This window comes from Chiloscyllium punctatum, chromosome 45, assembly GCF_047496795.1.
Source record: "Chiloscyllium punctatum isolate Juve2018m chromosome 45, sChiPun1.3, whole genome shotgun sequence".
In the NCBI taxonomy this organism is placed as follows: Eukaryota; Metazoa; Chordata; class Chondrichthyes; order Orectolobiformes; family Hemiscylliidae; genus Chiloscyllium; species Chiloscyllium punctatum.
Genome location: NC_092783.1, coordinates 19,696,500 through 19,712,316, shown reverse-complemented (window position 1 = coordinate 19,712,316; position 15,817 = coordinate 19,696,500). Strand labels below are relative to the sequence as shown.

General features: G+C 42.9%; 1 protein-coding gene across 1 annotated transcript in view; it reads left to right on the top strand.

Moving 5' to 3' along the window:
- LOC140467067 (uncharacterized) overlaps window positions 1–15,817 on the top strand; it is a 125,389-nt gene that overhangs the window by 86,031 nt on the left and 23,541 nt on the right. The window contains exons 8-10 of the mRNA XM_072563127.1: window positions 1,118–1,197; window positions 2,841–3,023; window positions 11,085–11,197. Of these exons, the coding sequence (XP_072419228.1) occupies window positions 1,118–1,197; window positions 2,841–3,023; window positions 11,085–11,197 (376 nt within the window). The remainder of the gene's footprint in view (window positions 1–1,117; window positions 1,198–2,840; window positions 3,024–11,084; window positions 11,198–15,817) is intronic.

Here is a 15,817-nt window from a genome sequence, read left to right as displayed (position 1 = left end):
ACCATCTCATTAATGGCTACAACAATGGGAACATTTCCATATCAAGACTGAAGAATGATAAGAATGCCATCACACTTATTCTGATACAGTGCATCTGATAATGCAATGCCCAATATCCTTCAGAATATTTTCTTTTTGATGCATTCCCTGGTATGCATTACTGGATAGGTCAGCATTTATTGCCCATCCCGAATTTCACTTGAGAAGATTCTAAATGGGTTTCCTTCTTGTGTCACCGCAATCCACATTCTACAAGTTCACCCACAAAGCTGCTGACGAGATATTGTCCAAAGGAACAGTGTTGCAACTTTAGCTGTTCATCCAACGTAGGAGTGACTTGGCGTATGAGTTGGAAGAGAACTTGAAAGATTCTGCCTGAAACCTTGACCCTCCTGCACTTGGGATGCCGCCTGACCTGGCGTGCTCTCTCCAGCACCACAATCTTTATCAACTTGAAGCTGTTGGCTTTCCTCCTTTTCTGCTGCTGCACTTCCAGTAGGTTCACTGATTTTAGCTTTCAAAGAGGTCTACGCCGGTTACTGACAATCAGAACCACAGGCAAAATATTGAATATCAATTCAAGTGGTCACTATGTATCCAAAGCAATGAGTTATCTCACTGGAATAATAACCTGGAGTTAGTGAAAAACAAGATCTTTTTGACGTGATGACAAGGGAGATCATGTTAGTGTCTAACACCACTCGTATTATTGCTACATAGTCACAGCATAAAATGATGATCTTTACCTGTGAATCAAACTTCTTGAGATGCCTTACCCTTCCTGGATTATCTGAGGTATACTGAGCAGTTTTTGGGACTGATGGTTGTAGCCTTAGGCACTTTCATTACTTTGCACGCTATGAATGAATTTTTATTTGCATTACTTTAGCTTTTAAAATCATGATTCTTTTCAGTAGAAGGCCTACATTGCTATATTGAGAACTCCTTGCCTAAGGGATAAGGAAAGCTTAGCAAAAATGGAATTGTCTTTTTACTTCAGACTTCCAGCAACCGCAGTATTTCACTTTGGTATAAGGTACTGAGTCCCTGATACCCACCACAGCATTGGTTTGTGATAGATTGTCAGCCTGTGACCATGTCTCTCTCAATTTCATAGGATCCAATGATGAGGATGAGTCGAGCACACAAAGGAACAGCAACAAAAAGGGCAAAGCTTCAAAGAAAAGGTCGAACAATGTAAGTTTACTCCTTGGTGAAATATTTCATGATCCTGTTGAACCATCCCTTGTTCAGTTAACCTCCTACCAACTGGAAAACGACAGGTTCATTAATAGTTGGGGAAACTGAGACCGACCAATGGATAGAAGGTGCAGTTTTTAAAATTATTGGCTGGCATGTGGGCATTACCTGTTGCCCATCCCTAATTACCCTTGACCTTGCTAAACCATTTCAGAGGGCAGTCAAATGGGTCTGGACTCAGATCTGGGCCAGCTAAACGTGACACGTTTCCTTCCATTGGTGAAACAGATGGGTTTCTACAACAAACAATGGTAGCTTCATGGTCACCATTACTGAGACCAGCTTTTAATTCGAGGTTTATTAATTGTGTTTAAATTCTACCACCTGTAGGAACAGGATTTGAACCTGTGTCCATAGAGCCTATGGATCACCAGTTTGCAGACATTATCACTGCCTCTCATTAATTCCAGAGTAATGGAGTAAGTGTGACAGTCTAAGACTGGGAATGACCACAGAAGAGGCCATTAACAATCTTGCTTTGTACAAGTTTTGATGACAATGAATGTAATAAGAATGTTTTTTGACACATGACTTCCTCTTAAGGCTTTATCCATCAGTAGTGATAGAAATGATTGGTCTCTGCAAGTCTCACAAGTCATCAATAAGGAGATAGGCATTGAGATAGGACAGGTATTGAGATGACCATGAGGGTTTTGGCCCTAGCCATACGCTGGTTGCATTGTCTGTTAAATGCATACCTCCAACATCATCCATCAACTTGGGAACCCAACACACCTCATCCCTAAGAAAACGGAGGTAGACTGGTGGGTTATACCAATGTGTCAATTGCAATCATCTTGCTGAGAAATTTTAGATCCTCACACCCAGTCAGAACTGGGAAAGAAGGATACAAAGTTAGAGTTCCCAAACCACTGTGTTTTCAAGATTCCTGTTTTCTTTTAGAAATGTGGGTATCCTGAATCATCTTGTAGATTAATGTGAACCAGAATCTTAGAATCCCAAAGACATCCTAACTGGCCAGTCAGCAGTGTGGCCACCCCAGCAGCAAGCATCTGGTCAAAACCCCAAAGGGTACATTTAAACCTTGTCCTCCTGGGTTTAAGCATGTCTCACAGTGTTCCTCTGTGCACAATGAGGAACCTGTAGGCTTCTCTAACTGGATAGACTCATTCCTAAACCACCGATTATTCTAGAAGCCCTTACTCCACTCCTACCTAGCACCAGGCAAAAAGCCTCCAGACTGTTTGACTGTACATTGTTTCGTATCATCCCCCTGGTCGCAAAGTCAGCCATGGCTTGTTAATGAGACTTGTCATTTATAATGGCTGCTGCTTCAAATGAGATTGGTTACTGCAAAATCCAGCTATAAGTTAACATTCCCACCATCAATCCTGACTAGCCAATAATATTAAGAGATTACACAAAAAAAACGTCATTAGTGTTGTTCATGAATTGTGATGTTGATACTCCCACATGGATCGAGGGTAACGTGTACTGGAGCATCCAGTGATAGCTCAACTGAAAATGGAAGAAGGATGTGTCTCCCACAGCAGGATAGAGAGGGTTGAATCAAGATCCAGCATGCAGCAGATAATTCCCCATTTTCTGTTTGTTCCTAGGACAGTGTCATATCTCGGGCAGAGTCACCCATCGTGGAGATTAATGACCTGGAGAAGTTTGTCTTGACACCTGCAGCGCAAGGCGTGACAATCAAATGCAGAGTCACAAGAGACAAGAAAGGCATGGACCGAGGCCTTTATCCAACCTATTACCTACACCTGGACACAAATGAGAGTAAAAAGGTAGAGCAAGTCTACTGAGAAAATAGCTAAGCTCCTTTAGCTGCTGCTGTTTGAGGTGAACCCTAAGGTTTGGTTTGTATAGGACTGGGGCTCAGCTTTTACCTCAGAGCTGACCTCAGGAATTTCTCTGAATGAACTATCACTATCCTTAGGAAGATTGATGTCCATCTTCATAGTTAAAACAGAAGATGCTTGAAAGGGAACAATACTAGGCAAGTGAGGAACAGTTTACAGTCAGACAATGTTTTAACAAGCAATTATGTTGTTTTCCACTTGTTGGTAGTGAAACTGGCCCAAGGACCTAGTCATTGTTCCAATTGTCTACAAAAGATCAGCTTTCAAAATATCAGTTACAAATGGAGCAACCATGAACATTAATACAGTCCATACAGTCAGCAGAGAGCCCCAGCAGAGTTCCCAATGAACTTCGTTACACGGCCTCAGCACAGAGCTCCAAATGAACCTCAGCACAATGCTCCAGCACAGAGCTCCATCATGGAGCCCCAAATGAGCTCCAGCGCAGAGCCTCACCACAGAGCTCCAGCACAAAGCTTCAGCACAGTGCTCTGTGCAGACTCACAAAGTTGCAGCCAAAGCTTCAGCACAGAATCCCATTTGGGACCTCAGCACAGGAGTTCGACACACTAAGCCTCTTAGGAACATAAGAAATTGGAACACAGTACACTAATTGACCCTTTGAATCTGCTTCACCATTTATGAGGTCATAGCTGATCATCTACCTTAACTCTACTTTCCAGTACTATCTCCATATTTCTGATTTGGAGATGCCGGTGTTGGACTGGGGTGTACAAAGGTTATAGTCCAACAGGTTTAACTGGAAGCACTAGCTTTCGGAGCGCCGCTCCTTCATCAGGTGGTTGTGGAGGATGCAATTGTAAGACACAGAATTTATAGCAAAAGTTTACAGTGTGATGTAACTGAAATTATACATTGAGAAATACCGAGATTGTCTGCTGAGTCTCACAAACCCCCATCGCAGACAGACAGACAGACAGACAGACACACACACACACACACACACACATACACACACACACACACACACACATACACACACACACACACACAGACACACACACACACACACACACACACACATATACATATACTTTGTGGGGTGAATTTGTACTTTCAGAGTTACATTGTACTTAGCTCAAAAACTGCATGAATTCATGCAAAACTCCGTTATCTCACTTTCTAGATTAGAATCAATCTAAACATCATGGCACAGACAGAGAACACAGGGGGTCAACACCTTCAACATATTGTCTAGCTAACACCAATTGTTACAGTTAACCTGAGAATGCAACTTTTTTAAAAAAGTTTTGTGATTTACAAATGAAAGAAGTGAAACTGTCATGGTATTCGAACAGATGAAAGACTCAATAATTAATCAAGGTATTTTTCCATGTATAATTTCAGTTACATCACACTGTAAACTTTTGCTATAAATTCTGTGTCTTACAATTGCGTCCTCCACAACCACCGGATGAAGGAGCGTCGCTCCGAAAGCTAGTGGTTCCAATTAAACCTGTTGGACTATAACCTGGTGTTGTGTGATTTTTAACTCCATATTTCTGAATTTTCTTCATAAGCAAAGATCCATCAATCTGTCTTTCATCTATTCAATGACTAAAAGTCCACAATCCACTGGGATAGACAATTCCAAAGATTCACAACAATCCAAATGAAGAAATGTCTCTTTATCACAGTCCTCAATAGCCTTTAGTTTGATTCTACATTGGTCCTGACCAACAGGATTTTGATATTTGCCAAATGTCAATGTGGTCCCAATGTTGGCTCATGGCACAAAATGCCTGCGATGTCAATAAATCAACAGCACAAGCTTTTGGAACTAGGTTATTAAATTGAAATCCTCTGCACTCAAGACCACCAAACTCAATGAAACAGCCAGGTGAACAACTTCAAAAAGGTTTCATAACCTAACTACTCCACAAGGCAAGTCTGCTCCACATATTATCATCAGGTGGTGACAATCTGTTAATTGAAGTGTTCCCTTCTGACAATATGCTTCAATTTATTTTTTAAGAAATTCACATTTGCTCAAGAGTTAACTTTGTATTTTATCAGAATTGATATATGAGGAAACTTTGGAGGGAAAGAATTGAAAAATCTTTACATTTTGCCTTCAGTGCTTTTACTCATGCCTTTTATATTGTATTACGAGACATTTCTGAACCCAGCATCTGAACATTCTATAGACCTTTAGCTTCTTCTCAGCCTAATGCAGATTGTTCCTTTAACCCTATTTGTAGCTATGGGGTGAGACAGTGGTGCAGTGATAATGTAACTATACGAGAAACCCAGGTTAATGCTTAATAGCTTCAAGCAACCTTGAATCCAACTGACAAATCTGGAATATAAAGTTAATCACGGTATCAAGCATGAAACAACGATCAGTCATGTAAAACCCCATCTGGTTCACCAAGATCCCTTGAGGAAGTATCTGCTATCCTCACTGGGTCTGACCTACATGTAACTCCAGGCCCACTCTAGTGTCATTCATTCCTAACTTCCCCACAAAAGACCTACAAAGCCACTTAGTTTGAGGGCAATTAGAGACGAGCAACAAATACTGCCCTTGCTAATGATACCCACAGCTCATGACTTTTAAAAAATATCATTTCAATTGCTTGTTTCAACAGAACTATTGAGATGAAGGCTATTTGCATTTGGATGTTGCTATACAATCTTAGGAAAATTGTGTATTTGAACCCTTACTGGCAGTCCTGTGTTGCTGTATGCAACTTACTCAACACAAATGTTTGACCAAGTTGCCAATTTCAGGTAAACAAAACTCTATTCTTCAGTTAACATCCCATTCCACAATACTACAGGAACATTGCAAGATGAAATAGGCCACTCTCCTTCCCTGCTGTCAAACCACTTCACAGTATGCCTTTCCAGATCTGAGTGCATTCCAGGGAGAGAACAGGGATGGAGAAGGTTGCAATGATGATTAATTCCAAAAACAGAATTCTGCAGATGTTGAAAATCTGAAATAAAAACAGAAAATCCTGGAAATACTCCACAAGTCAACCAGTATCTGAGGGAAGAGAAACGGCATTAACATTTTAATTTGCTTCCTTCTTCATAGTCAGCCAATCATAAAGAACCTCACTTCTATCTCATGTACAAAATGCATAAAATCCTCTGGGGACTTTTCGTTTCAGATTGATTGAACTGGTTCCTTCCTATCTTGCCTCTACTTTTGCCCTTTTATTCAGTCTCTGCCCTCCTATATCCATGACTCTTCTGATGTCATCTCTCATTTTAGCAGTTTCCAATTTCTTGGTTTTATCCATCTCCCCTTATCACAGATATCCAATACCTCTATCCCCCCACCAAGACAGTTTCAGGGTGCATAACCTTTCTCTTGAATAGAGACCCAATTGGTTTCTATTCAGCCCCACGCTCCTCCATTCTCTTACTGAACAACTTCCTCTTTAACACATCTCACTTGCTCCATATCAAAGGTGTTGCAGTGGGCAGCAGTCTGGATCTTAGCTGTACCTGTACTTTGATGAAGTGTGTGGAACATTTCTGGTTCTGATCTGACTGTGACCACCACCCCCACCCCCCAACTTGTCTTCCAATTAGTTTTCTTGTTTCATTGAACATGTATTCAATTAACGAGGAAGCTAACAACTGAACAACTGATAAACACAGATGTGGCCTGATCAATCTGTAAATTCTGTCTAATATTGATGTGTTCGCCTCACCCTTGCTCCTTTAGGGACAGATGAGTATTAACTGTCCAGCATGGGATATCCATAACTACATCTATGATTGCAACTATAACACAATGTTAACAGTTAGCATTGATTTACCACATCTCTAGGCATTTCGCCACATGTGACAGGTAATTAGTGTATTGGACATCACAGTTCTAGGTCCCTTCATCAGGAAAATATTCTGACAGGATTTGAGTTATCACGATCCTTGGGAATTTTATACATTTCAATTAGAGCTCTTCTGATTCTGTAGGGAATGCCGTCCTTGTTTACTCAAACACTCCTTATAGGATAATCCCCTTCTCCCAGGAATCATTTTGATGAATCTTCCTTACACTTCTTCCAAGTTAAGTATGTTCATCCTTGATGAAGGGCTCCTGCCCGAAACATCGATTTCCCTGCTCCTCGGATGCTGCCTGACCTGCTGTGCTTTTCCAGCACCACTCTAATCTAGACTCTGATTTCCAGCATCTGCAGTCCTCATTTTTGCCTATGTTCATTGCTTGATTGGGCAATCAGACTATACACAGTACCTTACTCCTGGAGGGGAGAAAAACCATAAGAATCTGGTAACACTTGGAAATGAACCGATAGGTTACACTGGAGAACAACTTTGAAGTTGGCAACACTAGTCAGACCAGTATGTGCAATTTGCAAGTCTTGCTGCTTTTCCCTACTGAGTTACTAATTTCACCAATGTCCTGTACAATTGCAGTAAGACTTTGTCACTTCTTTATTCCCATTCCTTTGTAATAAAGACTAACATGCCATTTGCTTCCCTAACCTCCTTACTGTAGCTGCATGTTACATTCCTGTCATTCATATACAATGACATCCAAGCTCCATACCATCATATCCCATTCTCTCACCATTTCAAAATAATCTATCTTCCTTTCTCTCACATTTCCCCACATTGTACTCAAACTGCCGTGTTCTGGATCACTCATTTATTCTGTCTACATCCCTTAGAAGTCTCATTCTGTCCTGCTCGCAGTTTACTTTCTAACCTAGCTTAGTATAGTCACGGAAATGTTCTATTCTCTCTTTGTTGACAAATTGATGTCGGCTCTGCTGCTGAGATCCATGCAGCATCTGGATTAGTGGTGCTGGAAGAGCACAACAGTTCAGGCAGCATCTGAGGAGCAGTAAAATCGACGTTTTGGGCAAAAGCCCTTCATCAGGAATAAAGTCAGAGAGCCTGAAGCGTGGAGAGATAAGCTAGTGGAGGGTGGGGGTGGGGAGAATGTAGCATAGAGTACAATAGGTGAGTGGGGGAGGGGATGAAGGTGATAGGTCGGGGGCGGGGGGAGGGTGGAGTGGATAGGTGGAAAAGAAGATAGGCAGGTAGGACAGGTCATGAGGACAGTCCTGAACTGGAAGTTTGGAACTAGGGTGAGGTGGGGAAGGGGAAATGAGGAAACTGTTGAAGTCTACATTGATGCCCTGGGGTTGAAGTGTTCCGAGGTAGAAGATGAGGTGTTCTTCCTCCAGGCGTCTGGTGGTGAGGGAGCGGCGGTGAAGGAGGCCCAGGACCTCCATGTCCTCAGCAGAGTGGGTGGGGGAGTTGAAATGTTGGCCACAAGACAGTGGGGTTGATTGTGCAGGTGTCCAAGAGATGTTCCCTAAAACACTCTGCTAGGAGGCGTCCAGTCTCCCCAATGTAGAGGAGACCGCATCGGGAGCAACAGATACAATAAATGATATTGGTGGATGTGCAGGTAAAACTTTGATGGATGTGGAAGGCTCCTTTTGGGCCTTGGATGGAGGTGGGGGGGGGGGGGGGGGGGGGGCAGGTGTGGGTGCAGGCTTTGCAGTTCCTGAGGTGGCTGGGGAGGATCCATGCAGCAGTCTACTCATTATCGCGTGGCAAGCCAAAAATGACCCACTTATCCCTGCTCTATCTTTTTGATCCTTTCTCCAACCCTCAATCCATGTTAAGATTTTCCACAATAACCTTCTTCATAATCTCCTGAAATAGAACTGGAATTAGGCCATTAAGCCCCACAAGTATGATCCACCATTCTGAAAGATCATGACTAACTGTTTTATTTTAATGAATCCCAAGCTCCTACTTAACCCAGTAACATTTGCTTCCACTACCGAACATTTCCCACATCCACCTCAGTTTGAAAGAAGTTCAAAGACCCTACCTCTGCCGATTTCTGATGTTTCAAAATCACACATCTCACTGAGAGAGAAAAGACTTCTCATCCCTGTCACTTGGTCAACACCATTCACAACCTTATGCGCTTCAATCAACCAACTCTCATTCTTCTAACCCCCAGTGGAGATAAGCCCAGCCTGTGCTCCTGTCCCCCAGAAACACTTCACTCAATCAAGAAGGCAATCTGGAAAATTCCCTCCAAAATGCCTCCATTTACATCTCTCTGTAAATGGGGTGGCACAGTAACTCAGTGGTTAACACTGTTGCCTCACAGCACTGGGTACCCAGGTTCAATCTCAGCCTCGGGCCACTGTCTGAGTGGAGTTTGCACATTCTCCCTGTGTCTGTGTGGGTTTCCTCCCACAGTCCAATGATGTGTGGGTTAGGTGAATTGCCCATGCTGAATTGCCCACAGTGTTCAGGGATGTGTAGGTTAGGGGCATTAGTCAAGAGTAAATATAGGGGAATGGGTCTGGGTGGGTTACCCTTCAGAGAGTCAGCGTGGACTTGTTGGGCCAAAGGGCTGTTTTCACTCTGTAGGGATTCTATCTTCTAAATAAGAAGACCAAAATTAGACACATTATTTGAGACACCATCTATATCTGATTCATAACATCCTTACTTTAATGTTCAATTCCTCTCACAATAAAGGATAGCATCCCATTAAACTTATCAAATACCTCTTGAAAGTTCCAATACACAACATTTATGTACTCCCTCTTAGAGTCATAGAGTCATACAACACAGGAACAGACTCTTCAGTACAACCAGTCCATGCCAACTGTAATCCCTATCAAAACTAGTTCCACCTGCTTGCTGCTGGTCCATATCCTTCCACACATTTCTTATGTACTTATCTAAATGTTTTTTAAATGTTGTAACCGTGACCACATCCATTATTTCCTTTGGAAGTTCCCTCTGTGTAAGACATTTGCTACTGTCTTTTTAAATCTCTCTCCACTCACCTTAAAAACATGCCCCCAATCTTAAAATCCCACATCCTAGAAAAAGGATACCTCCCACTAACCCTAACTGTACACCTCTTACTCACTCTATTCAGCATACAGCTCCAAACACAGTCAGTCTCAGCGTGGAGCTCCACACACTGTTCGTCTGAGCTTGGAGCTCCACATGCTGTCGGTCTGAGCACAGAACTCCACACACCGTCGGTCTGAGCACGGAGCTCCACACACCGTCAGTCTGAGCACGGAGCTCCATACACTGTCGGTCTGAGCATGGAGCTCCACACACTGTGGGTCTGAATGCAGAGCTCCACATGCTGTCAGTCTCAGCATTGAGCTCCACACACTGTTGGTCTGAGCATGGAGCTCCACACGCTGGCATCTCAGCACAGAGTCCCACACACTGTCGGTCTGAGCACGGAGCTCCATATGCTGTTGTCTCAGCATAGAGCTCCACACAGTGTCGGTCTCAGCACGGAGCTCCACACACTGTCAGCGTCAGCACAGAGCTCCACATGTTGTCAGTCCATCCTTAGTTATTGCTGACAAAGGGATGAGGGAAGGGTACAAGTAGATATCTCCTGTGAGAACAGTGGGGTATTGTGTGTGATTTATCAGATAATATTCAATGTACATCAATGGGTTTCTCTTCATCCAGCAATATTAGTGTGGCACGGAATTGCAATGTGGGCACTGTTTATTATCATTCAAACCCCAGCAGAAACAAAGCTGTAGAAAGTTCCTTTATTTCACTGAGTTACTTTTTGAAGTAATCAGAGAATGGGGAGTGTCAGTAACTGTAAGAATTACACACTGGAGTTAGGAGCTCTGTCAGTCGGGTTATCAGGATGGCCACAAACACATTCATATATAAAATGACATTAATACACAGACATACACATACATTAATACACAGACATACACATACATTAATACACAGACACATAATGACAACGGAGATTATTCATTTGATCACAGTATACAACCCTCGAGCTTATTTTCTATCTGCCCACAATTGGAAACATGCTGTTCCCTGTGCTGTAGTATAGGCCAGTCTGGATTGACCTGATGTCTGTTTGGAATGGCAATGCAGATGCTACACAATTATCTCCTCTGGATATTAACTGCTGTCTAAATACATCTGTCTCTCTTGTCCCAGGTTTTCTTGTTGGCTGGGAGGAAGCGGAAAAGGAGCAAGACATCCAACTACCTCATTTCAATTGACCCAACAGACCTGTCCCGAGGGGGAGAAAACTTCATTGGAAAGCTCAGGTTGTGCTGACTCCCATTTGCTTATCCCTACTGTTACTCCCTATTCACAACCCCCATCTGATGTGATACCATCATGTGGTTGTATTCTGCAGCCTACCTACTCGTGCAGCATTGCCTCTGGACTGCAGAATGTAGATCGGGTTTTGTGTTGAGCATTCTGCCCCTTGAGCCTGATCCACCATTCTCTCAAATCACAGCTGATCCATTTGTGTTTCAAATTCTATGTTTCCATCTGGGCCCAGTAAGCTTTGATTCCCCTGACCAACAAAAATCTTTCACTGCCTTAAAAAATGAACCTGCCTCCATTGCCTTCTGAGGGAAATACTTCTAAAGCCACACAACCCTCTGAAAGATAAAAAGGTGTTTTCCTCATCTCAGTCTGAAAAGACTAATTCCTGATTTAAAACACTATCTCCTCACCCACAAGAGGAAAAATCATTGCCATGTCCACCTTGCCAAGGCCATTCAGGATATTGTACACTACAGTTGAGTCACCCCTCACACTTCTAAACTAATTTGGAAACAAGTCCAAACTGTCCAAGCTATCCTCAAATACTGAGGAACCCATTAAACCCAGGAATCAATTTGTAACCCTCCCCCAAACCATTTCCAATGAATTTACATTCTCCCTTAGATAAGAAGACCAAAACTGACCACAATATTTGCGATGTGATCATCGAGCCCTGCAGGTAGTGATCAATTGCCTGTTATACACAAGAGTTGATAAAACTGATGATTGATGGAGAATGGAGAGCTTTTGATCAATACTGTCTACATTGCACGACCTCCCAAGAATAATTTCTACACTTGCTGATTTTTAACTAAAGCATGTGGTTTACAAATCCTGGCAGACTCAATGTATTGAAGTCTTTCTCTGTGGGAGCATTGACTAAAATTCTCCAGCCCAAATCTAATTACAAACCCAAATGATCCTGTCTTGCTGATTTGGGGATGGGGCGGGGGGTGGTGAGGGGTGGTGTGGGGGGTGGTGAGGGGTGGTACTCTCAGCTCAGTTTGAACCTGGAACCCCAGGCCTTTCCTGGTGCATATTGTGAAGATGCCCACTGGCTGAAAGACCCACTTCCCATCTGTTCAGTCTCCTTTCTGGGCTGCAGCCTCTTGTATCAAGTGAATAGGAAAGTATATGACATATTCCACACCTTAAATCCACCCTCAGTCAGCTTCTATATGTTGCATGAGGCAGTCTGAAGAGATTCCTTCAACCATTCTGTTCAGCAGCACTGCAGGGCATCGCACCTCAGAATATGTGCTGGCTTGTTGACATTTGAGATTATAAATTTTGACTTATTTTCTCTATTATAGCTCATCAGTGCCAAACACACCAATCATCATAGTCATTGGCAATAGCTCAAGAAATAGTTAAAACAGAGCTATTACCAGAAAGATTGAAATATAAGAACAGGAGTAAACCATACACTGAATCTCAGATCTTGAACAGAGTATTGTCATTATATTTTGGAACACTTATTTCCAATAGTCCAATTATCATCTTTATTTTCTTCCTTGCCAGTGGTGATAGGACATTGAGTCCTTATCATTGAGTCCAAAGGAATACTTATTAATCTATAAGTCTTTTTATGCTAGGAATGTACTTTGGTCACTTGGGGTGACGGATACATATGGAAACCCATTGCCATCATCAGGAGTCTCAAAGGAAACTATTGAGAAATTCACAGGAGACTTATTGTCACTTGGATTTCAAGGGGACATTCTCTCTTTTGTGGGAAATATCACCTGAACATAAAGCCAGGGAAATAATTATCAGGAACCAATGCCTCAGCTCTCCTCAGTAACTCTATATGTGTGTGGTGACATCTCTGAACAGATTGATACGGAAAAAAAAGAAAATAGAGAGAAAAAAATGAGAACCTAATAGAGTGGCAACAGCATCTACATCTCCCCCAGGTGGAGCTGTCCCTGGTGCTGGAAAGTACATCACCTGGTAGGAAAGCGGGATGCTTCTAAAGTATCCAGGACAATGACTTCACTGAGTAAATATAAATATTAGGACAAACTTAAACATATGTGCAAACTTAAAGTTTAAATAAGAGAAATGAAAAGGCCACAAACGTTATGAATTTAAAACAAAATGGAATTGGGTGGCACGGTGGCTCAGTGGTTAACACCGCTGCCTCACAGCACCAGGGTCTCAGGTTTGATTCCAGCCTTGGGTGACTCTCTGTGTGGAGTTTGCACATTCTCCCCGTGTCTGCGTGGGTTTCCTCCGGGTGCTCCGGTTTCCTCCCACAGTCCAAAGATGTGCAGGTCAGATGAATTGGCCATGTTAAATTGTTCATAGTGTTAGGTGCATTAGTCAGCAGGAATTGGGTCTGGATGGGGTACTCTTCGGAGGGTCAGTGTGGACTGGTTGGGCTGAAGGGCCTGTTTCCACACTGTAGGGAATCTAAAAACAAATAAAAAGAATGTTTCGATACTCCTTCACCTTCCCTCCATCTTACGGTCTGAAGTGGCATGTTTGCTATTGGTTGCACAACGTTCAGCATCATTAATGATATCTCTCATATCTGAAATAGTTCCAATGCAGCAAGACCTGGACAATCTCCAGGCTTGAGTACACAACTATAACTATCATTTTTATTGAAAAAGTGCAAGGTAATGACTATCTCTATCAATGGGGCAGCTTACCATTACTTCCTAATATTCAATGGTGTTACTAGCACTGGAACATGCACTATCAACAGGTGTTACCATTGACCAGAAGCTGAACTAGACTAGCCATGTAAGTACAGTGGCTATAAAAGTAGCTCAGAGGCTAAGAATCCTAAATTACAAGTAACTGACCTCCTGTGTCCTCAAAGTCTGTCAACCATCTACAAGGCACAAGTCAGGAGTAAAATAATCCTCATTTGCCTGGATTGGGCGCAGCTCCAACAACACTAAAGAAGCTTGACACCACCCAGGAAAAAGCAGCCTGCTTGATTGGCACCACATCCACTCCCTCCATCACCAACACACAGTCCTAGCAGTGTCTACTACCTACAAGATGCACTGCAAAAATTCACCAAGCCGCTTTTGACAAAGAATCTTCCAAAGTCTATTTCCATCTAAGATAAGTGCAGCAGATATATCTACACATTCCCTTTACAATCCTGGACCTCCCTTGCTAACAGCAGTATGGGCCTGCCACACAATGGACAGTAGAAATTCACCACCAACTTCTCAAAGGCAACTAGAGATGAGCAAAAAATGCTGGCCCGGCCAGCGATGCCCATATCCCATAAATGAATGTTTAAAAATATAAATGGAAGTGTAAAAGGGATGGACGATCTGGTCTGAGATGTGATAGCAGTGTAGAAGAGGCAGGATTAGGTAAGTTGGATAAAGAGAAACGTATCCCATGAGTTGATTATACAAGATCTGGGGCCACAACAAATGCAAGGGGAATTTGAGGAAGAACCATTTTTCAGATAAGAGATTGTAAAGAGCTGGAACTGCTGCCTCCAAGGATGGAGGATGGTCAATGATTCCAAAGGGAACTTGGATGGACACTTGACAGAAGTAGACTTTCAGAGGTCTAGGGGTGGAGAAAGGGGGTGTGACTGACTGGATTGCTCTATAGAAAATAAAGGAGAGTAGGAAAGGAGCTTCTCAAATTGTTTATTGCCAAATTAGTATCACATTGTACCTAATTTTTCACCTTGGTCACATGATTTCTGATAGGCTGTGGAATCTATGGGAAGAATCTTATAGGTGTCTGAGCAATGTGGGCTATGGGAGATTTGTGGCAGAATCAGATACAAAGTCCAGCAAGGCCCATCTCAATGATAAGACCATCATCTTTTCTGCTTCTCATGAGTGGCATGGTGAGATTCTCCGTAGGCAGTGGGTGAGATGCCAATTGATGCGGGTTAACACTCAAGTAAACACCTCGCTGCTGCCGCGATATTAATATTCAGTCTCCCAGCCTACTAAATCTGCCAAGCAACATCAACCTTAGGGAAACCCAAAATAGAAAGCAGAGCAGGTAACTGATTAATTCAGCCCACTGCTAGGTCCAAATTGACTCCATGATGCCTACAACAAAACTATAAAGAGAGCACAACCAATGGGCACCAGCCACATGTGCTCTTCCTCCAAAGACATCGACATGTGGCAGCTGGGAACCCATCATCACCATCTTAACACTTCTGCAAATCATTAGCAGCACACTCTAGAAGTGCAGACTCACGTTGCAGGGTACACAAGCCAATATCTTTGAAAAGCTGCAGTGAGAGCATATCGTGCATAGATAAAGGCACACAATTCACAGAGTGGACCAGGCTGCTCATTTATTGTCATAGCGCTCATTCAATCGGCGGCTCCCATCAGCTTATAGCATTCCTGCCAATTAGTGAAGTCACATAACCAGGCGGCTTGGCTTGCTGGTGGGAGGCTGCATGCTTCAGGCAAGGGCACAACGTAGTTGTGAAGGGAGACAGCAGGGGGTATACGGCAAAGAATGGCTAGGTAAAGGGTAATTCAGGAGGAGAACCCTGATTTGTAAATAGCAGGGGGGGTGGAGAGGCAGCGTACAGTAACAGCTCGCATGGTCACCTCTTATGCCAGGGGTTGGGAAGAATGAGCAGGAGCAGCCTCATA